Below are 23,820 nucleotides of genomic sequence, written 5' to 3'. Positions count from 1 at the left end.
CATCTGCATGACCGTTCTTCCCACATACTCTTCCTCCCTCCTCATCACATGACCAAACCATCTCAACCTTGCCTCCTGTATCTTTGCTCCTAAGTTCGTAACTTTCACTGTTTCCCCTTACATAGTCATTTCCCAGATGATCCTTTCTGGTCACACCACACATCCACCTAAGCATTCTCGTCTCTGCTACCTCCATCCTGCTGATGTCATTTTTCCTCAGGGCCACATTTTGTACGCCACGTTACACCTTATTACTTTATTATTTATAGCCTTTTGATAAAAAATATAACCTCAATTGACTAATGTTTTCATTTTCTAAGTTTTGTCTTTTGTTTAAAATTGAATTACTGAATGTTTGTAATTTCTTTAATAAACAGAATTAAAAAGCCACAATGGCATAGCTATAGTCTTTAGACCCAAACTTTAACAGGTTAGAGTTCTAAAAAGTAGCCTGATGATTCACATCGGCAATGATGAAATGTCATGTATTGTTGAGTGCTTTTAATCGATATAGGAAATAAATAATTGGTATATTTATTATTTCTTTCATATATTGATATATAAATAAAACCTTCGACTCAGACTCCTTTATGTACCAAATCCACAGCCCTGGTTAATATATTAGTCTACACTGTAATTTCCTTAATAAATACAGTTAAAAATAGACAACATACAATCCTTACCTGATTTATCCTTCTGACTATGCATATACAGTTTGATGTTGCATCCTTCAGACACCTCAATTCCCATGCACTACTACTGTCTTTTCCTTGCAGATTCTTATACCATGGCAATGCTTTGAGCAGCCTCCTAAACTTATCACCTTGTCCTGTAATTCCACATGTATTCCTTCTTAAATGACAATTCTGCATCTGAAAACCTCCCAAATCAAGAGACTGCATGATCACTCTCTCTCCAGCTGGCAGCCATGGTTCTAGACAGATCCTCTGATGCTATCACCAATTCCAGTATTCTCAGATTTCTCTCCATTATATATTGTTTCAAGTAATTATGTGAATAAATTCCATTTCTTTCCCAACATGTGATCTTTCTTCCTCCTTCCAATCTATCACTGAAATCCTCCATAATTACTCAGTTTGCGATTATGGGGGATTTCATTATTTATTAATTATATGTAAAATCACATCTTTCCTTGCACTCCTGGCATACAGTAGCAATCAACTACATATTGGCCTCTATCTCACACCAGTGCTTTAAATGCACCACCTTCCACATGGATACTGCACATTGTATACTGATGCCTGAAGAAACCAGGAATAAGTAGTACTTTTGGTTACTTGTTGGTGCAATCTCTAAAAGTAATAGGCATCAGTGAAACTTGGTTAACAGCAGATGTCGCTCCAAGGTCTAATGATAGTTGATGAACTGCAGCTAGAAATTTTTTAGAAGTTTCCTGAATTCAATTCCCATCCAAAATGTTTCCCTTATTCTGAGTCTAACCATAGAATGATTTAGGAAAAACTTAACCATTATAATATCATAGGAGATGTTCTGTATTATCCCCAAAATAAACCTTACGCTGCTGCTTACAGACCAGATAATCTCAGAGAAAACTCTTATTATCCGATCCGATGTCAAATAAACTATATAAATCCTCCAAACACTTGCAAATTACACCAGGCATAATGCTGTAATGCATGTAAACAAATATTGCACTATATTGAAACCATCCTTAAGATTAAGTTCACAAAAAACTATGTATAGAAAGTAAAACTAAGAAAAGTTTCACACATTTATTATCCAAGATGACCAAATGAGTTTATACACAGAAGTGACTTCTTTCCACATGCATAACATATCTGCCATGAAACCGACATGATATTTTTTATGGATTCATTTATATATATACAAAGCTAATTATCTCAGTATCTTTAAATGCAACATCCTTCATTAAAAGGTTACTGTAAATTTTTGCTCCATTATCTTTCCATATCCTCCACGTCCACTATCATAGTCAACTCTATATTCATCTCGAACCTAGAAAGAGAAATATATTAATTAATACAATAATAATCATATCTTGTTTCTTATATACAACAGCTACTTTTTTTTTATTTTTTAAATTCCATTTCCAAAATCAGTGATGGCAGCTTTTCTGAGGTACCACTGGCTACTGTGATATTAAAATAACTACACTAGGTGATGGAAGACTTTCAATATCCCATGAAACACCACTAAGGAAGTCTGAAATATCTGATGCTGTTTTTGGTTGTCAGAGAAGGAGTTCTTTCCACCTTCCACTATTAAAACCATGTAGTGTGAATGATATCCTTCAAGAGTATACCAAACACATTGTAGAAATCTAGACTATTGAAAATGAAGGTACATGCACAAGATGGCCAACTAATGGCAATAGGAGGCTTCCTGCAAGCTAGTACATAATCTTGCTAAGAGATATGCATGGGAGAACAGTATCTCCTCTCACTGCATGTCCATGTCTTTTTTTTTTTTGTAAAAAAAATGGGTGCCAGCATGCATTCTTTGCTAGCAGAAAAATTGAAAAAACCATACCACATCCATATATCATGAGTTGCTGTTAACCAAGGTGCTGGTACAGTGTACCAGCACCTTGCACATCCCCACCCCACCCCCAAGAAAAGTACTGCTAAGGAGGTAATGGCCACTTAAACTTTCCTTTCCATTCTGTTTAACAAAATATATTTGTTGCCAGGATAGCAGGAAAATACCTAGAGTAAGACCATCATCTAGGTGGGGTGATTCAGTGTCTTAGAAGAATGAATTATAAGATCTGATGATATTGGAGTCCTGACAAACAGATTTAGGAGAAAATCATAGATAGAAAGTTGGTAATGATGTAGACTTCATGTAGTACTATAATAATATGTCATCCCCCCCAAAAAAAAGATATCAAGAATTGGATGATGATAATGATCAATATTTATCAATGTATATGGCAAACATTTGATTCATTCAGTCAAACAAATACCAACAATTTCCTGGAAAACTCAATAAAATCATATAGACAGGAAATAATCCTAAAATATGTTGTACAATGAGATTGCATAACCCTAGTCAGCTCAGTGTTATGTACATATTTCACAATTAATTACTGTCTGAAATATTTTAATTAATATTAAAAAAAAAAAAAGCTTACCTGACCACCACTCTTGCCTCTTCCATACTGTCTACCTTCAATAAAGCCAGTATCCCAATCTGTTCTGATAATTCTGTCATCCAACCGTGTTCCATTAATATATCTCATAGCATTTTCAGCATCACCACGATCATAATATCTAGGAGTGAAGCTAAGGAAATTATGCTGAAGGAAAATCACACTAAATAATGTAGTCTTATCACTGTAACAAAACTGCTGAAAAGTCCCAAATAATACCCCATAAATAACAATGCTATGATAAAAAAAAAAAATCACTATAACAGCCTATAATACATATAAGCATGATATAGGAAGAGTTAACTGTAGTTTTATATGAGTGATTAAATAACGTAATCGCATCCATAGCCTCTTTGGCCCCCAAAAACTTGGTGTCCATTTCAACTTAAGTTTCCTCAAGATTACATCTCACTTGTACAACTAACTGTTTATGCTACACACACAAAATCTGTCCAGCATTGGAACTGCTCCCACATTTGGGGTTTGTGCATCAAAAACCTCTTAAAAATTCTCAATACTAACCAGAAGAGAGCAGTTCAATTAACTGATGACCCTCCATTTCTCTTATGAGTGTCTTCTATAGTTATTTTCACGCACAATGTTTTGCCAAATTGGTAGCAATCATTCCTCTATTTTCTTCCAAGACTGACAAGTTGTTGTTGGTCAACATCCATTTCTTCCATTCTATATATTTCTGTTCTTTGGAACAGCCTCCATGTTTTTCCAAAACTACAAATTTGTCTTTCTCTAAAGACTTCAAGAACATATTAACAGATTCCTAACTTGAATCTTTTCTAAGGGAAAAACACTGCACTGATATGATAAAAGATTTTCAACCTATTGGGTTGGTTTGATATGTAAAAACAAAACCAGGAGGACAGAGATATGATCTAGGCAGAGACATCTGTGTCATTATCTGCCTAAATGCTATCAGCAGTATAAAAACAAGCAATATTGCAGTTTTAGTGATGACTATTGCATTACCTATATATAATTTTGTATTCATCTTCTCCCTTTTAGTTAGCTGCAAGTGTTGAAGTTCATCAAATTCCTGATATATATACCCTCTAAAGGTGTACAGGATATGACAGAACTACATGAAAAATTACATCATTACTAACTTCCTATCTACAATTTTTCTCCAAATCAATCTGTTATCTGTCAAGACGCCAACATTATCAGATCTTATTTTGCTATCTTTTTACTGTATCAATCCACCAATATCTTGGTCTTCCTCTGGTCCTTTTCTTGCCAACCTGGCAGAACTTGTTTTGCTAATCTTTCCTCTCACATTCTGTTTAATTGACCATACCAGCTGAGATTAGCTCTTCTAACGCATTCCTGGATGCTGACAATGTCAAGTTATTTCCTAATATCCTCGTTTTTAATGTCATCTGTTCATGCCCCAATTTTTCTCAGGGCTCTGATATTTACAGTCTCTAGTCTTTGGTCAAGTGTTTTACTTCTGACCCAGCTCTCAGATCCATAAGTTAAAATTAGCTTAAATACTGTCTTGTATACAGCTAATTTAGTGTTTTGGCTAATTTCTCTCTTATTCCATATAAATTTATTCAGTTGACTTCCTACCATACCAGCTTTGTTGATTCTGTTGTCTATTTCCATACTTAATTTACCATCTTCACTAAAAATTGTGCCTAAGTAGCTGAAATGTTTTACTCATTCTATAGGTTCTCCATTCATAATGCAGTTGATATTTCCAATGTTTCTGCCTATTTTCATCGTCTTTGTCTTTTTAATGCTGACCTTCATATCAATCTATTACAACAGTTATTCACTTTAGTCAGGGAATCTTGCAGACTTGTAGGGATTTATTTAGAAGTATAACATCTTCTGCATAAAGCAAAAAGCTGACAACATTAACATCTCCAATTTTGATATCAGGTTTAATACCACTTCCTTCATAATGTGATCCATATAGATAATGAATTTATTTATTTAGCATATGATGTACAGATCTCAGGATAATACATACAAATTACATAAAACAGCATAAAAACAATTAAAAAATCATTAAAAGGGGTACAATAAGTTGAAATGATTAAACATTAAAATTAAGAATCAGGAGTCACAGCTTAATCCTTAAATGTGAGATCCACTCCAGGGATTCTGGGGTCAGTTTAAAAAAGACCTCTTTAGTACCTGAGAATGAGTAGATAGGGCACTCAAGCACAATGTGATTGATAGTCTGGATCCCCTCTTCCGCATTCGCTGTTTGGAGTATAGGACCAGCTCCATTTATGCAAGAGATGCTTACATCTCCCATGTCCTGTTCTGATCCGATTTGAAGTGGTCCTTATATGTCTAGGGAGATTAAAGCCCTCCAGACGAGATGTTGGATTTGAAATGGGAATTTGAAGATTGGAGGTATATTGAAACCAATACTCTCCCCATGACTCGCATAGGTCGAAGTTCCGGTCATTCATTTATATTGCACTCCCTCCAGGGTGCCTGGATTTCAGTCTTTGTGAAGTATGGAAAGAAATGTCTTGTGGATAGGCAAGGAAATGTTTCCAATTCTTTTTGTCCATAATTTGCTTAAGGCTTGTTTCCTGCGAAGCAAGGGAGGGGCTACATTACTGAGAGTTGGGAGCCAGAAGCCAGGAGTAGATCTGAGCGCTCCAGAGATTATCCTCATAGTTTGATTCAGCTGGACATCGACTAAAGAAGTGTGTGCGCTGTTCAGCCACACAGGAGCACAATACTCTGCTGCAGAATAGACCAAAGACAGTGCGGTAGTACACAGCATGTTGGCATCAGTACCCCAAGTAGTACCAGCGAGTTCATGCATTATATTATTACGAGTTTTTAATTTTCCAGCAATATTTTCTAGATGATATTTAAATGTCAAACTTCTGTCTAGGGTAACTCCTAGGTATTTTGGATGATTGTTAAATTTCACCTGTTTATTTCTGAAGTAAACTTTTGGGATATAGTTGGCCTGGATATTACCTACATGAAAGGATGCTACTTCAGTTTTGTTCAGGTTAGGTTGTAATTGCCATCGTCTAAAGTATTTATCAAGTACAACCAGATCTACAGTTATGGTGTTCTCAGCTTTTTGGAATGTTGAATTGCAATGGCAATATTGTCAGCATACATGAATCTCCATGATGCTGTCTCTAGGATATCACTAATATATAAGTTAAAGAGCAATGGGGCAAGACCTGACCCCTGAGGTAGGCCATTTTTAATCTTAAATAATTTACTTTTGGATTCATTGAGAGATACTTGTATCCATCTGTCTTCTAGTATTTGATTAATTAGGTTGGCTAGTTTTGGTGATGGGATAGTTTCTAGGAATTTTGAAATAAGACCTTCTCTCCACACTGTGTCATAGGCAGCAGAGAGGTCCACGAATACTGCTATTGTTTTCAATTGTTTTTCATAACAGTTCTCTATAAAGGTTATCAAGGCCAGTACTAGATCGCAACAACTTCTGTCAGGTTTGAAGCCAGCCTGTTCCTGTGGAGTTCTATTATGTATACTTGAAGAAATTCTGTTGTATAGCATTCTTTCGAGAAGTTTCAGGCAGATGCTTAACAAGGCGACAGGGCAGTAGTTGGAAGCAATTGTAGGGTCTTTGCCAGGTTTCAAGACAGCAATGATTTTAGATCTTTTAAAAATTGATGGAAGTATGCCCAAGTCCAGGAGATTATTGTACATAGCAATAAGCCATTTAATAGTTTTTGGTCCACAGTTCTTAATGAATTCAGGGTAGATGTTATCGAATCCAGCTGCCTTCCCAGTCCTCAATGAGTTAACTGCCTGGGTAAGTTCCTGGGAAGTGAAAGTCTGAGATAATGATGGTGGAAGATCTGTTTTAAGATTTTTTAGTTTTTGCTTCACCTCTTTCATAGCTACTCTATCTTGAGGATATTTAGTCATCGAGACTATATGCTTTACAACGCGTTTTGGATCTATGGCAGGCAGTTTACCAGAAGTCCTTGTATTAGGGTCAAGCTTCCTAATCAGGGACCAAGCTTTTCGGCTGGAATGAGTAAAATTAAAATTGTTCATTGTTTTAATCCATTTGTCTTTTCTAGCATTGTCAAGAGACTTTAGTAGCTCAGTGGCTACTATAGGGTTATTATTAGTAGAGAATTCTTTATACAGTTTTTCACTATCACTATTCCAGCATGGGATATAATCTCTCCTAAAACCTCTTCTTGAAATGGTTCGTTTGGCAGCACCAATAATAATGCCAACAAATCTATTGTAATTGTTTACAGTGGGCTTATTACAGTGTCAACCTGTTTCTTAAAAGAATCCCAGTCGGCTTTGAGAAAGTTCCACCTAGGTTTTAGTACTGTTCTTATGATTGGAATATTTAGGCCTACTTTATAGATTATAGGTCAATGTTGGCTATTTGGAAAACTGTCTAATACTTTCCTAGAGATGGGGATTTGGCTGCCATTATCGTCAGCACAAATCAGGGTTATATCATCTTTCCCACCTAGAGGAGAGAAAGCTCGGTTTATCTTTGGCATCAAAGGTCGGATAGAGGTTCTGATTTTCCATCCAGTTCACTAGTAGGGTACCATTTAGGTCATCCTTTCTATAGCTCAAAAGGGAGTGATGACTATTAAAATCTCCCAGGATTATGCTTGGATGTTGTTGCTGTTTTTGATCAAGCCATTTAGCTAAGGGAGGTTTATCCATGTTGGTTATAGTATAACCAGATATTATAATAGATACACTATATATGTCCTTGCTGGTGCTTGGTTCACAGATCTTATAATTAGGAATGTAATTTTTTATATATGTTGCCACACCATATTTGGGATGGTTTATGCAATTAATCATATTGTATCCATATATTTTCCCTCTCGTTAGAAGATCTAGGTCATCCTTAGTGTGAGTTTCCTGTATTACATCTATTTGATGGTAATTCATGCTCTTAGTATTTAGCCCTACTTATGTTTAATTGGCATATTTTTAAGAGTAAGCCCATATTCTTGATTCTCAGGTCCTCAGTAGGTGTGTGTCGGTTACCTGAGAGCCTGTGTCTGTGAATCCTGCTAGGAGAGTACGGATCCATCTGTCACTGTAGACTATTTAGCGTTATTCAGGGTGCAGCACGAGGAGGCAGTCTATGAACAGAGGGGATAATGTATATCCTTGTCTGACACCAGATTTAACATTAAACCACCTTCCTGTACTTCCTTCAATTCTAACTGCTGACTCACAACTCAAATAAAGACGAAGTATTGCTTGATATAATGCCCAATTGACACCATATAACCGTAGCGTTTTGAATAGCTTTTCTCTCTCTTGGCACCTTGTCATATGCCTTTTCCAGATCTACAAAACTTAAATACAGATCTTTGTTATACACCCTCTGTCCAAAAAGAAATTATTTTGCATATTGATTGAAATTTATTTCAATCAATATACTCTCCCTCAGCTTTGATAAGAAACAGGCTTGAAAATATACAATACTTTAGCAGTGCAGACATTATTATATGGCAATGAAATTTGGGCAATAAACAAACAAGATACACAAAGAATAAAAACAAGTGAAATGAAATTTATGAGAAGAACTGAAAAATATACATTAGATCAAAAAAGAATGAAGACATTTTAAAAGAAGTAAAAACAAAATCAATAGAAGAAAAACTAAACAATTATAAACAAAAATGGATCGAACATGTAAACCGAATGTCCAACACCCGATATTATTATCATCTCAGACCTCCAGGGAGTCAAGGATTCATCAAGGGAGGCTGTAAATTACCCAACCCAGCTATCATACCTTCCCTTAAATTCATTTACACTAGATGCACCCACTACCTGTAAGGGCAAATTATTCCACTCACTCACTGCTCTCTGGGAGAAAAACCTAGCTCTTAACCATTTCTTGACTGAGAACAACCTTAACTTCCATGGATGCCCCCCGTGTTCTCTCCCCGCCTTCCATATAACGAAAAATTTCATCAATTGAAATGCTATAACACCTATTCAAAAGTTTATAGACCTCTATCATATCACTCCTCTTTCTCCTGTTAACCAGAGTCTGTAATCCACATGCTCGCAATCTGTCCTCATAATCTAAATCGCATAACCTGGATATAATCTTTGTAACTCTTCTTTGCATCCTTTCTACAGCTTCTTTATCTCCTTGGAACCTGGGAGACCAAATCTGCACACAGTAATCCAAGTGTGGCATTATCAAAGCCTTATAAAGAAGCAAAATTACTTCCTTATCCTTACATGTCAAGCTTCGCTTCAGCATAGCAATTATCCTCTGAGTTGTATTTGCAACTTTTGCTATGTGACCTTTGAACTTTAAATTCTTATCCACCAATACACCAAGATCCCTTGCCTCTTCAGTTTCTTGTAGCATAACCCCACTAATATAATATGCCGCTGGAACTCTAATCATGTCAATGTGCGTTACTTTACACTTACTAACATTAAAACTGACAGCCATTTTTGTTTGCCCAAATTTCCAGTCTATTCGAATCATTTTGTAATTGCTGAATATCAGTAGCATCCCTGATTGCCCTGCCTATCTTCGTATCATCAGCAAACAATTGCAAATCTGATGATAGACCCTGCTCGATGTTATTAATGTATAGATTGAACAATAATGGCCCAAGGACTGAACCCTGAGGTACACCACTGGTTACCTTAAATCTGGCAGATTCACACCCACTGTATACCACTGTACATCCTAAACAAATACTAAAATATAAGCCAATTGGAAAGAGAAGGCAGGGTAGATCTGAAAAAAGGATATTGGATGGATAACAAGACCAGAACAGACCAATATGGTCTATACCCGTAATTAGTGTTATGATGAGCTTCGATACAGCATTTGGCATGGTCAATTAATTTGTTAAATGAGTTTTTTATATTGGTTTTTGGATACTGTTGAGGGTTGTGGTTACTGCCGCTTGAACGTTTTCTATGGTATCGTATTGCTTTCCTTTCATCAACAAATGAAGTTGGGGGAAGAGAAAGAAGTCACAAGGTGCTAAATCAGGTGAATATGGCGAGTGATAGAACACACAAACTTGATTTTTTTTCAAAAACTGTCTCAAAATGTTCAAACAATGAGATGGTGCATTTTCGTGCAAAAGTCACCAGCTGCCAGCATCATGATATTCATGCTGTATGCGACGAATTCTCGCTATCAATCGCTTCAAGACTTCGAGATAAAACTCACCACTGACCATTGGGAACAAATTCTTTGTGGAGAATGCCCTTGGAATCGTAGAAACAAATGAGTATTGTCTTTACTTTTGACTTCTCCAAGCGACTTTTTTTTCAGATGCCCCTCTTCTGGTGGTCTCCACTTAGCACTTTGTTTCAAAACACAATCTTTCGTCACTAGTAACGATCATTTCAAGGAAGTTTGAGTCCTCATGAGCGGTTTTAATGAGGTTCTTGCAGTGATCAATTCGATAATTTTTTTGGTCATCAGTCAACTTATGGGAGAACAAATCGCGAATTCAATTTACGAAGGCCCAAACTCTCAGTCAAAATGTTGTGCACAGTTGATTTTGGAATCCTCAATTCATCTTCAATCAATCTCAAGAACGATTTTGGGTTTTCTTTGATGAAATCGTGCACTTTTTGGATGTCAACTTAGCTCAGTCCAGTTTATGGATGGCCCAGCTTTTTGTCGTAATCAAGCGCCTCACGACAACTTTGAAATCGCTTAATCCACTCGTAAACTTCAGTAAGGGATAAGCATTCATCACCGTATACTTTTTGAAGCATTTCGGTAAAACTTTTACCAAGTTTAACACAAAAGTCAATCGCAGCTCTTTGTTTGAAACTAATTTTCCAACTGTTCTTCAAAATACACTGTCACTCGGCTTCTAATGAAACAAATGTCATAAACAGTTAACACAACACTAATGAATGTTGCCGCTTTCAACAACAAAAAGATACAACAAGTGGCGCCACTAGTTTCTTCTCTTTTCAGAGGGTATATTCCCATGATTTCTCAACTATCTGTCGTAAAGTGAAAATCTGATCCTGACAGCCTCTATTTGACCTGAATCCAGCTTGTTTTTCACCAAGCTTCTCTTCCACAATCATTCTCAACCGTTTCTCAAGTATACATATATATATCTTACCAGGAACACTCAGTAGGGAAATACCTCTGTAATTCTCACATTCAGTTTTATTTCCCTTTTTATATATTGGTACTATGAGAGCTCTACTGCAATCATCGGGAATTCGTCCCTCTGTCCAGGCTTTCTGAACTATGCAGTGCAGCCACTGTAAGACTTTTATACCATCATACTTTAGCATTTCTGGTCGAATATCATCCAGAATCTAACAAATTTACATAAAATCAAAATTACATACTTATCTTTTAGCAGAAAAAATGTGTTTTTGTTTGTAACTACTCTCTGTATGATAATTTTGTGAATTTTGAAACGTGTACCTGAGTGTCTAGAACAAATATAGGTCAGACAAAAGGGCAGAATAAGAGGGGAATTATTAACAAAATAATGCAAAGAAAGAATGCGAACTACTCGACGACATACGGCAAAGATCACCCTAAATTCAGTAAGATCAGAGAAATACCTGAGGGCACTATATCTTAGAAAGCACGCTGATGCATATGTTCCCCGAACCAAGAAGTCCCATATGTAAATCGGTGTAGTCACCCGAACGGAGACCAATGGGTGAAACGATGGGAAATTTCAAACGCGAAAAGGTGGCACTCCAAGAAGAGGTATATAACCCGTGACATGGAAGGAAATCTGTCCCTCCACCATTTTTTCTTGTTCCTGAAATTTCTCTCCGTGTGCTTTGAGAAGTCTTCATGGCTCAGCTCTCATATTTGATGGCTGACTTTTGACAGAGTTCAGCATGTCACCGTAGTAGAGTCGGCAAGATAAAATCGCAGGCCGTAGTAAGAAGTCAGACTACGAAAAAAATCTAGGCAGAAGAATAGCATCCAGCCCAACGAATGTGTGTAAACCACGTGGCATTGATATCGAGAGATCCAGATTCGAAAACAAAGGACGAAGGACGGCAAGAAAACCAAAGACAAAAAATTAGATAAGTACTCTCACTTATTCTAGCCCTTTTTTGAGATTGACTTACATTTTAGAGAGTGGAATTTAAGATTGTATTACAGGAAAGAGTGAAAGGTTTCGATCTGAATATAAATGACTGTTTTCTTGAGACAAACTTTTGGAACTTTCAACCCGATAAAGATTCTGTTATGTTTATTCTGAGAGAATTCGAAGAGTGTATTGAAGTGCCTTAATGAGAGAAATGAATTGTAATTTTAAGTGTAACGTATACTGAGTTAATGAAGCATTGAATTTTACCAATACTCTGAGTTTAATGTATAAAGTGAATTGTAAATCTTAAATGAAACATGTTCTGAGTTATTGAGATAATGAAATTTTGCTTATATTCTGAACTTAGTGTTAAAAATGAATTGTAATCATAAGTGTATTATGTATTGAGATATTGAAACATCGAATTGCTGATACATTGAGGTAATGATTTAACTTTAGAAATTGATAATCAATTTAATTTGTATAGCTTCATTAATTGGATTTAATAAAATGTTTGATTCTTTAAATGTATGTGTATCTGATCATGTTGACTGACTCTGACCCTTCATAAAAATCAAACCTGAGTACGTGTGAGTGTGCGGGAATACCCCAAGTGAAAGCAAGGGCATGACTGCAAACAAGTCTCTAGGAAATTAATTATATTGCTAAAAACACCTGAGATTCTATAGTTAACCTAAAGGTAGTGTCTTTCGCTAACTTTAAGGCTCAAGCTGGCGCAGTAAAAAATAAATTTGTTTGAGTAATAAGGATAATATATAGGATTCAGGGAACGGGTAATTTTCTGGTGGCCCTAAAGATTAAGCTAAGTAAGAAAATCATAAAAGAAACGCGATATAAGGCTTAGTTTGTTATTACTAATGTGGAACGCATAACAATAACGCATATCTATTCAATATAGAGACATACGCGATAGAATTGATGTTTGCGACAGTAATAATAGAGTAATAATAATAATAAGAGAAGGATACACATTTATAACAATGTGTGCGGCAAGACACGATATAACAAAGCCGCAGCAGCTGACACTTTATAACACCACTGAATCTCCAAGGTTTGGTTGCTGTTCTCAAACTCTTTCATTTTTCATCAATCATATTTGTGTCTTTTAGTCTATAGTTCATATCTGAGAGCTGTTCAACTTTTATTCGCTTTAAAACTTTCCTACGTGTTCTTCTTTTCAATATGAAATTCAATTTTATCCTGCTCAAGACTACATAGTGATCACTTCCAATTTCAAATCCTCTGTACTCTCTGGTGTCCTGCACCAGGGAGAAAACATCACTATCAACAATAGCATAGTCCATGAGACTTTTCTTATTAAAGTTGAAGTTTAAGACCATATAACAAGGCCAACTCAGAGGATAATTGCAATGCTGAAACAAACACTGACATTTTAAGAATAAAGAAGTCATTTTGCCTCTTTACAATGCTTTGATACAACTTTACCTGGACTATTATGTAGATATGGAGGATTACTAGATAAGAGGATGGATGGATGGCTGAGATCAAAAAGTGATGTACGAGAAGGGGCACAAGTTCAAGATTTAAGGTGACTGACTACTTGTGTATCCCAGAGATCAGTCCTTGGTCATTGTTATTCAATCTTTAAATTAAATGATATTGGGAAAAGTTCAGGGCCATATAGCAAGGACAACTCAGAGAATAATTGCAATGTTGAAATAAACTCCCATGTAAGGATAAGGAAGTCATTTTGCCTCTTGACAAGGCCTTGATAACTCATCTTGACTATTGTGTACAGATTTGATCTCATTTCTGAGGGCTATTGTTTTTACTCTCCTGATCCAACACTTTATCAGAGCACGTTGCCAGAGATTTTTTCAAGAACGAAGACCAACTCCTCGATTCTAAACTTACATCTGTTTACAAAACCTTTGGTTTCCAGAAAGTGTCCAAGAAATTTGATAGAAAAATGCAACTAGCTTAAAATGAAATCTCCAATTTCCTTTACCTATAATGATTAAATGAAACTGGTGTGTGTGTGGGAGTGCCTCAAATACTCAACCTAAGCTTGCTAGCATGTAATATTTTTTTATATTATACTTTTGATCTTGACAAAGTTAGGACAATGCTTCAGCAGCACAATGCAAACATTACAGCATTTTCCCTCCTTTCTTTGGGCTCCTTTTGCTAACATATATATACAAGGGTGGTCTGAAAAGTTCACGGCCTAACAATGAAAAAAAACGAATTTATAATTTCAAAATTATTTTTATTTTTCAACATAATCTCCCTTAAGACTAATACATTTATTCCAACGATGCTCCAACGCCATTACCCTATCCCTGTAGTGGTTCTCAGTAAGGTCTGCAAAATACCCCTCTACAGTATGAATCAAGAGGTTGCAATCACCTCTTGATTCGAAGAAAAACACTGACCGACAAGAAAGAGTTTTAGTTTTGAGAAGAGATAAGTCAGAGGGAGCCAAATCTGGGGAATTGGGTGGATGTTCCAACAATTTTCCCATTGTCAAAACACTTTTGTGGGCAGGTGCATTGTCCTGATGAAAGATAATTTTTTTCTTCTGCAAACTGGATCTTTTCTCACAAATTTTTTCGTGTAGTCTAGTTAAAAGATTGGAATGATATTCCCCAGTTATTGTTTTACCCTTTTCAAGATAATTAATAAAATGCCTTTAGCATCCCAAAACACCGATGCCATGACCTTTTCTACTGATGGAACTGAATTTCACTGAACAACCGGCTTCTGTCCACTGGTTTGACTGCTGTTTGAATTCTGGTGTGTTATGGCGAATCCAAGTCTCATCCATAGTAATAAATTGACACAAAATCAGTTTTATTCTTGTTAAAATGCTCCAAGCACTGTTCAGAGATTTTCATGTGAGTGCGTTTTTGATCTGCTGCGAGCAAGCGTGGCACCCATCTTGCGCAAAGCTTTCTCATATGCAATTCTTCATGCAAAATATATCCTACACGTTCTTTTGAAATGCCTATAGTCTCAGCAATTTCACGCACTTTGACTCGCCAGTCATCCAATACCATATCGTGCACTTGATCAATGATTTCTAGTGTTGTTACACTTTTTGGACATCCTTCACATGGATCATCTTCAAGGCTGGTACGACCACATTTAAACTTGGCAGCCCATTTTTTAATTGCCGAAAACGAAGGAGAAGAGTGCCCATAAACTTTTATGAACTTCGAATGAATTTCTTCTGCCATTAAACCTTCTTCTACAAAGAATTTTATAACCTCACAATACTCAATTTTATCCATTTCAAGGGATACAAACAACATTTTGCTTCAGATAGCTGTATAAAACAAACTACTTGATAGAATGACTTGCAATTTTACATGGATGCTTATGACAGATGTACCAAATTAGGGAAAAAAAAAAGAATCTTGCTGATAATATTGCCATTATGGTCGAGAAGTTTTCAGACCACCCTCATACATATAAATGCTAATGTCCTTGCACATATTAGATAAACATCAAGATATTCTTTCACAAAGGCTAGAAGAGAAAGTATGTTACTAAGCTGTCAGTGAAGTGACAGTAGGCCTAGTTTTTTAATACGTAATAACCCTAGTGAAAACTTCAAGAATTTTTATTTGGTAATACACTTAACACAGAAACCTGAAACAGCCAGAAAATACAATAAAACAAAATATATAGACTAGGAACTAAAAAAAAAAAAAAAAAAAAAAACCCTTAGTATATATGACAAGCCAACAGTATTCGTAACAAGTTAATCAGATAGCAGAAGGTGAAAAACAGTTAATATGTACAGAAAGGCTTGGGTTGTTGGTTATTCATAATAGCACTATAAACAATACCAAGAGAAGGAAAGATAATTAACTTATATTAATTAAAGAAAGTCATGATAAAAACAAGCAGTAACAATTGTCTCCCATTTCAAGAAACACTAGTGACAACTACCTAATGGCTCATTATCCTTTTCCATTTACAGAACATCCACACATACAGAAAGTACTTACATAAGTAATCATACTACCACCCATCCTGAAAAGCCAGGTATATCTGTTCAAATGACACAGCCATTAAAACTGAGCTCAGGTACCGTCTCTAAATAAAAACCCCATGTTCCAGAACATGGGGTTTTTATTTAGAGAAGATAAAAATTATGCCACCAGGGGACATTTGGCATTAGAATCATTTGATATTTGCATAATCTCACTGTTTCTACTGACGAGTTGCTGGACATAAAGAAGACCGAAATGGAAGACCAAATGCCGTGCTTCGAGAATTACGGCACATGAAGGATAACATAAATTGTCTACTGACAATAACAAATTTTAGAAAAATGATTTTAAGATATGAAAATAACGGATCTTTAGCAGTGAGGCTAGGAAGAGGGTGCAAATGGATTATTCTTCAATGAGGTGACAAAGTTGCAACTGCCACCGTGGAACGAATAATGCACAAGGGTCCAGCAGTGCTTGGGCAATATCATGGCAACTGGACATGACATACTCAACTGTATGGAAAATCATGGTCGAGTTTCTGCTTCATGTGATGCAGAAACTCAACTGCAGTTTGCCCTGACATTTTAGCTTGAATGGAGGTGGATGATGCATGGCTGTGAAAGATCTTGTGGAGTGACAAGGCACATTTTTATCTGAACAGTAGTGTTAACTCACACTATTGCCACATTTGGGCTGTGAATAACCCACCAGACCTCTTTACACTCACAGAAAGTCAGTGTGGTTTGGTTTCACTGCATCATTTATTATCTGCCCATACTTTTTCGAAGAACTTCGTCTGACAGGACCAGTGATTTGTACCATCTCTGCTGTTAGGTATCGAGAAATGCTGCACAACTTTACTGTTCTCCAACTGCAGAAGCAAAGATGCCTTGACTATCATATTCATGCAGGATGGAGCACCACCACACTTTGGATTGCTGGTGCAGCGAATATTATGAAATCACTTCACAGAAAACAGAGTGATTAGTTGTGCATTTCCCACAGCATGGCCTCCTTGTTCGCCTGATCTTAATCCCTGTGACTTTTGGTTGTAGGGCAATCTGAAATGCATGGTGTATGAAGGACATGTTCTTGATTTAGCAACCTTGAAAGACAGAATAACACAGCATGTGAGGCAATCAATGCAGATCTGTTGCAATCTGCTGTAGAAAATGTCATTCACAGAATGCAGTTCTTAGAACATCTGAAAGGAGGACATATTGAACCACATCTGTAAGTTATACAAACATGAAAATTGATTTGTTGTCGCTCTTCTAACCACTACTGTTTAATTAATCTCAAAGCATATGCTTATAGCACAAAATGTCCTCTGCTGGCAGAATTCTGTACTATTTTTATCTTCTGTAAATAAAAACCCCATGTTCCAGAGTGTACTTGCACCAAGTTTGGTTGAATTTAGTCCAATACATCTTTCGCTACAGGGCTGAGAACACCTCTTTAATTATGGCCATCCTGTATATTTACAAGATCATTTCATATACGTGTCAAAGGATTATTGTAAAAAATTACCCCCACATTCTTTAAATCTATGAATCTTCCATTTAAATCTACAAATCTTCAGGAGAACATAAAAAAGATACTAACTTAATTCACTACTGCATTCAGGAGTCAGATGTCGTTCTCACATACTATAACACTATAGTCTACAATTTACATAAGCTGCTAGGAATACTCAGCTTACGTAAAATAAATCAAGTCTTGCCCATCATGCAATTTCTACCACACACACGCAAGTCTACTGAAAAAAAAAAAAGAAAAAAAAGTCCTACGTTTGAAGCTACTTTCTGCTAGAAAATGTATAAAGAAAATTGCAAGGTTCTGATATGTAATGAAGCTTAAATAAGAATGCTCCTTTTCAACTATCCCAGTCTTCAAAGAGTAACTTTACTACATACCTTACAAAACTGTAATTAAATTTTTATATTTACACGCAAACTGTTTTATCCTGTTAAACTAGCAGAAGTCTCCTGATTTACAACATTTTTACACCTTATTCTTTCTGATGATTTGTAACCTTAAAATAATAGAATAAAACATTGAAAAAAATGAAAAAAGTCAGGAAACGGCTAAAATTTTTGCCTTGAATAAATCAATTTAAACTGTGTGTGTGTGTGTGTTCAAGTTTTGCTAATTTATGATGTCTCTGACTTATAATTCCCTTCATCAAACCGATTTCTTTTCATTATCCCTTCTGCCTTCAGGAATAGCCACATTTCCTTACAGTTATTACTGAATAGATTTTCTTGTTTTAAGAAATAAAACAAAAGTTCATTTTGTTAAATTAGAAACAGTTGTGTCAGTTCTTTTGGATTATTAAAATATTAAGTGCTCTAGTAAAAGGAGTTTATGAAATAAGAACAAAAATCATTTTGTGTAATATACCATAGAATACAATATACTACTAATGACTAAAATGAAATTAATGTAATTACAGTTTAAAAGTATCCATTTTAGTTTAAAGGATACTCCACAAAACAGAATCCACATGGTGTTTTCTTGAATCTGTCTAGACCCATTACCACTCTTTTCACATCTCCACACTTGCCAAATAGTTCATAAATCTGTTCTTCTGTGGTATAGAAAGATAGATTTCCTATATATAAAGAACAACTTTGACTAAGGAGCTTTTCTTGATCTGCCCGACTTCCCTAATAAGGAAATAAAATAAAAATAATATCAGGAATATTTTAAACTATACATAGAGCTTGGATATAAATAGGGATAATTTATGTCTTACATTTCCTCCCAAACAAATTTATTTATTATAGTCTGATTTTTCAAAGAATTTATGAAAAGCTTTTTTCCAGTATGAAGACAAAAGGTTAGAATTTTCATAACAAATGGGCATATGATTAAAATGCACACTTTTATTTAAAAAATTTAGTATGAAATAATAATGATGATCAAGGTAACCCTTTCCACAGGAACTTAAAGATATACTAATGTTTATGTTTTGAGAAACTTGGCAGGAGATAGTGAGATAAAACTGCTATTTTTTATAAAATGTATATATAAAAGGGATAAAATGGATTCATCCCCACTTAAGACATTGATAAAACATTAATGGCCAATGCCTAACTATTATTAACACTTTTTCATTAATATTTTGAAAAATATAACTACATAAATTGCTACACACTTGTTTTGGTAGTCTGCACTTGGAGAGGATTCACACAGAATTTAACTGATCTTATAAATTATTTACTGACTTGGTTTCGACTCATCAAGGCTTATGGGGCATTTAGTTTATTTTCCAAATATATATTGCTATGATAACATACACGAATATTCTTGAAAGGAAAGATTATAAACATCTGTAAAAGTTTCAAATTTATTTACGTGGATTTTTTTTTTTTACTATGGAACTTATGAGGCCAAAAACAGTGCAAGACTGAAAATAATGCAAAAAGTTTTTAACTAAGAAATATGAGGAGATAAATTTATATAAATTAGAAAAATGGAATAGCAAGAATAAGACTATAAAATACAATAATAAAATTATCAAATGAAATATTAAATCATGAAATGTAAATAAAAATGTACAAAAAAATTAAGAACAAAAAAAAATGTAGCATACACGACAAGCAGTATTAATATTGCTGTTCATAATAATGCTCCTGTTAAAAAGGAGAGAGAAGGAAAAGTAATTTAATTATGTGGAAGAGATTAAGTAAGGTCTGCATGTATTGGTTGGTTCTCAATCCTTACGTTTCTGAACATGGCAATTTGCTTTTTTCTTGAAAATCAATAGTAGTGACCTTTTCAGCTAAATTTAGGGGTATGTGTTTTAATTATATAGCATGCAAAAGATATTTTAACAGGAGCATTTTTGTTTATACTGCTTGCATTTTTTTGTATTTTTCTTGAAATTATTTTCCTATCTAAAGACATTCATCTGCTCGCAGTGGGATTTGAATCAGTGGCCTATTGATTAGGGAACAGGTACATTAACTGCACATGCTACTAGACTGACAGCATTCATTGCTGCAATGTACATTTAATCTTGATTTCAGAGAACAAACAGTGGACCCAGTATAGCTAGTGTTGCATCCAAATTGACAAAATATGTAGATAATATTATACCATATGTCAGACACAACTGATATAACAATAGTAGAAAACATTCTAGAGAGATGCCATTAGGAGTACAAATCAATACTTCAAGCAGAAAAAGCCATTAAAAAAAAAAAAAAAAGACAGCCAGAGTACATGCTACAGTGGATGGATGAACTACATAATCCAAAGGCCAATTCCAACTGACTGGAGTAAAGCTCATCTATAAAAAGAAAAATAAAACTGAATAAGAATTACAGAGGACTTTCTCTACTTAGTGTTCCAGGTAAGATTTATGCAAACATACTTCAGAAAGAGGCTGAGAAAAATTATGAAAGGAAAACTTTGAAAAGAACAAGATTGGTTCAAGGCCAAATAGATTTTCCTAAAGTGAAAATTTGATCCTAACAGTTGAGAAATCATGGAAATATAACAAGGATCAGTATGAACTTTCTAGATCTTTTAAAAGACACGACAAGGTGTACCAAGAGAAAAGCCATTTAAAACAGTATACAGTAATTATATTGTGTGAATGGTAGATTACATCAAGCAATACAGTCTATATTTGAGTAGTAAGTCAGCAATTAGAACAGAAGTACAGGAAGATGATTTGATGTTAAATCAGGTGCGAGAGAACGATGCACCTTATCTCCATTGCTATTCATGATCTATATGGATAACATTATGAAGCGCTTGGGCCTGATATCAAAATTTAAGATATTCAACTCATTACTTCATGCAGATGATGTTATATGCTTAAATAATCATGTACAATTTTGCAGGATTCATTAATGAAACTGAATAACTACTATTATAAATAAATAGATATTCCAGCTATTTAAAACACAATTTTTAGTGAAGATAACAAATTGTATGGAAATACTGAAATAAAAAGCCAAAAGGCTTCACTTCGGCGATGCAAAATTATTCAAATTAAGTGGATATCGAATCCAACATTACTTCAAAGCCGAAGAGAGGAAACTACAAGCATTTTGTGCCGAATATATAGAAACTATAAAAGTTTCAGCAGATCCAAGCAAAGATGAGTTTGAGAAAAATTAGGAGTGAACAATAGTATCAATGGCAGAATCATTATAAAATGAAGATGTAAAGAATGAATTTAAAATTGTTAGCTCTAGAACATGTGACCAGAGTTAATCTCAGTTGGTCACTTAAACAAAATATGAGAGTGAAAGAATAGTAAAACAGGTGTGTGATGCCAAGAAAGATCCAGAGGAAGGCCAAGATCTAGGTAGGTAATCTGACAATACTGGAAACCTAACAGACTAATCTTTAAGGTAACTGTTGATAAGTTGTGAGTAATGATATAAACTTTTCACACAATACTATATTATTCTGTACTCCCCTTCAAGATACATTAGGAATATGTTAAATAGAGCTTTTTTTCCTTCTTTAAGTTCTGTAGTTTATTAGTAAGACCACTTTGTAACTAAAAGGTTTGAAGACAGATTTCACAATGCTAGCTTATGTACTACAAATCTTTTTTTTTTTTTACTTTTTTTTTGTTCCGTAGTCTTTATACATTTTCATATTTATATTATAATGTATGTAATATTTCATCTTATTATTTCATGCTACCAATTTATATAAATTTGTCTCTTATGTCTTCATTCTTGCTTGGTTCTTCATTATTTTCAGCCATTCTGTTTTTAGTCCCACCATTTATTATCATCTCATGGTATTATTACACCAGATCATAGAGATCAAATTCATGTATTTTATAAAGTACCTTTTCTGGGTTGTTATAAAGTTCACATTTAGAAACATTCATACAAGTTAGTAAACACAATGGTGATGATTCCTCAATGTAACAGATTTTGCAGATGGGGAAGACTTATGCCACTGCTAAACTTGATTGGTCTTGTGGCGAGAGATCATAGTAGTGGCACAGCAATTAAATTTGGAACTGATGGTAGCTCCTGGTTTTTCTGCTAAATACCAATGGTGAGTCGTGTCCTGGAGAATCATTCTTTTTACGTTTTCTTTTTTGAGGTTTTTTATGCTACTTCATCTGCAGATTCATTTCCATTTAATCCCACATGGGATGGAATCTGCTGAAAAAATTATTTCATTTCAGAATCCTTATGTAGTTTGTTTATGTTTTTGATATGCCTTAAGTATTTTTTGGTGGTTAGTGTAGCAATTCTTAATAGCTTGAAGGGCTGCTAAGGAATCAAAAATATAAATTCCTTTGGGTTTTGTTTATCTAAATGCTGCAGTGCTGTGTTAATGGCTATTAATTCTGCATGGTATGGGTTGCATTCTATACTGTTGGTTGTTTTTAGTTCTATATTTTGAGAACCATAGATGAGTATGCCACTCCCAGAATTGCCATTTGGATTTTTGGAACCATATGTGTAGATCTTTATTGAATTGGGTCCATATTTCATTATTTTTGAAAGAGCTAATTTCAAAATTTAAGGGTTTTCTAGGCTTTTTTTCTCGTGTTTCCCTATTTCAAAATTAATAACTATATTTTTCCTGTCTTGATTTGGAGGAAATGCTGGGTAGTTGGCTATTCTATTTGGACGGTCTAAGGGAATCTTAATTTCCATGATTTTATGCATTGTTAATTTTTTCTTTATTCTTGGAATCCGTTTCTTTAATCATGAAGTCCCATCATGAGTTCTAAAAATCGAAACCTAAAAGAAATCCTTTAAGTAATTAAATATGGAGATTCTACAAATGACTATAATCTTCTCTCTCAAAGAATATTCAAGTATGTTTTTTTTTGCTATCCTTCAATCAGTTCCATATTGTCTTTTGCTATAGTATATTTCAGGTTTTTTTCACTATCACAGAAAAGTATTTCAAAAAAATACTTGAATATGCAATTTTAAAATCATCAGATAAATTGGAGGCAATGTCACTAAGCTTTGCAACATGAAAATGCAGCTGCTATTGTCAATTTTTTTTTTTTTTTTTTGTTTTCTCATAGGTAAAATGCTCATTAACTTAGATGTGATCTGTAAAACTAACCATAAAATTGCAAACTGAATAAACAAGACACTTTGCAAAATAGAGAAATATACCCCCCCCCAATACATCAATGGTAAATATGTAAGTAGTAAGCAATGTGAAAGGAAGAAATGGAATTTCATTTATGTAAATATTCTGCTACCATTCTAAGGTTATTCTTAAGTGACCAATAGTCACGTATCTATTCCGAATATCAGTTTTAAAGGGTTAAAAGAACCTCTTTTTTTACTATTGCTTAGTTTGAAAACTAAGCAATAGGTAAAATTGTTTAGTTTTCAATTTGAATACAATATAATATAGATTACTATTCAAAAGTAGCAAACTTATTTTGTTATATCCCTTTTGTTTTCCCAAAACCAAACTTCTCTGGTTTTGTTGAACTAATTGCAGCACCTTATATTGAAATGTATGATCAATTAAAAAAAAAAGGCAACAACTACAAGTCATCACAATCAAATAGTGAAATATATTCTGAAGAGATTAATCTGCAACTAAACTCAGATTACTTGCAAATATGAATCATTTATGGATATACCATTTGCTCTAGATAACA

General features: G+C 34.7%; 1 protein-coding gene across 2 annotated transcripts in view; it reads right to left on the bottom strand.

The window, feature by feature from the left end:
- Positions 1-1,740: 1,740 nt before the first annotated feature.
- Positions 1,741-23,820, bottom strand: part of Cbp20 (cap binding protein 20) — a 54,129-nt gene continuing 32,049 nt past the window's right edge. For both annotated transcript variants that reach the window (XM_090411221.1, XM_090411222.1), the window contains 3 exons: positions 18,681-18,862; positions 3,137-3,275; positions 1,741-1,998 (listed from right to left, as the gene is read on the bottom strand). In XM_090411221.1, coding sequence (XP_090267347.1) covers positions 1,912-1,998; positions 3,137-3,275; positions 18,681-18,862 — 408 coding nt within the window. In that variant the 3' untranslated portion in view covers positions 1,741-1,911. The remainder of the gene's footprint in view (positions 1,999-3,136; positions 3,276-18,680; positions 18,863-23,820) is intronic.

Source organism: Typopeltis vanoorti, chromosome 21, assembly GCF_054136105.1.
Source record: "Typopeltis vanoorti isolate ZY-2024b chromosome 21, IOZ_Tvanoo_1.0, whole genome shotgun sequence".
Lineage (NCBI taxonomy): Eukaryota > Metazoa > Arthropoda > Arachnida > Uropygi > Thelyphonidae > Typopeltis > Typopeltis vanoorti.
The sequence above is the reverse complement of the archived record's forward strand: the minus strand, read 5'-3'. Positions and strand labels throughout refer to the sequence as shown.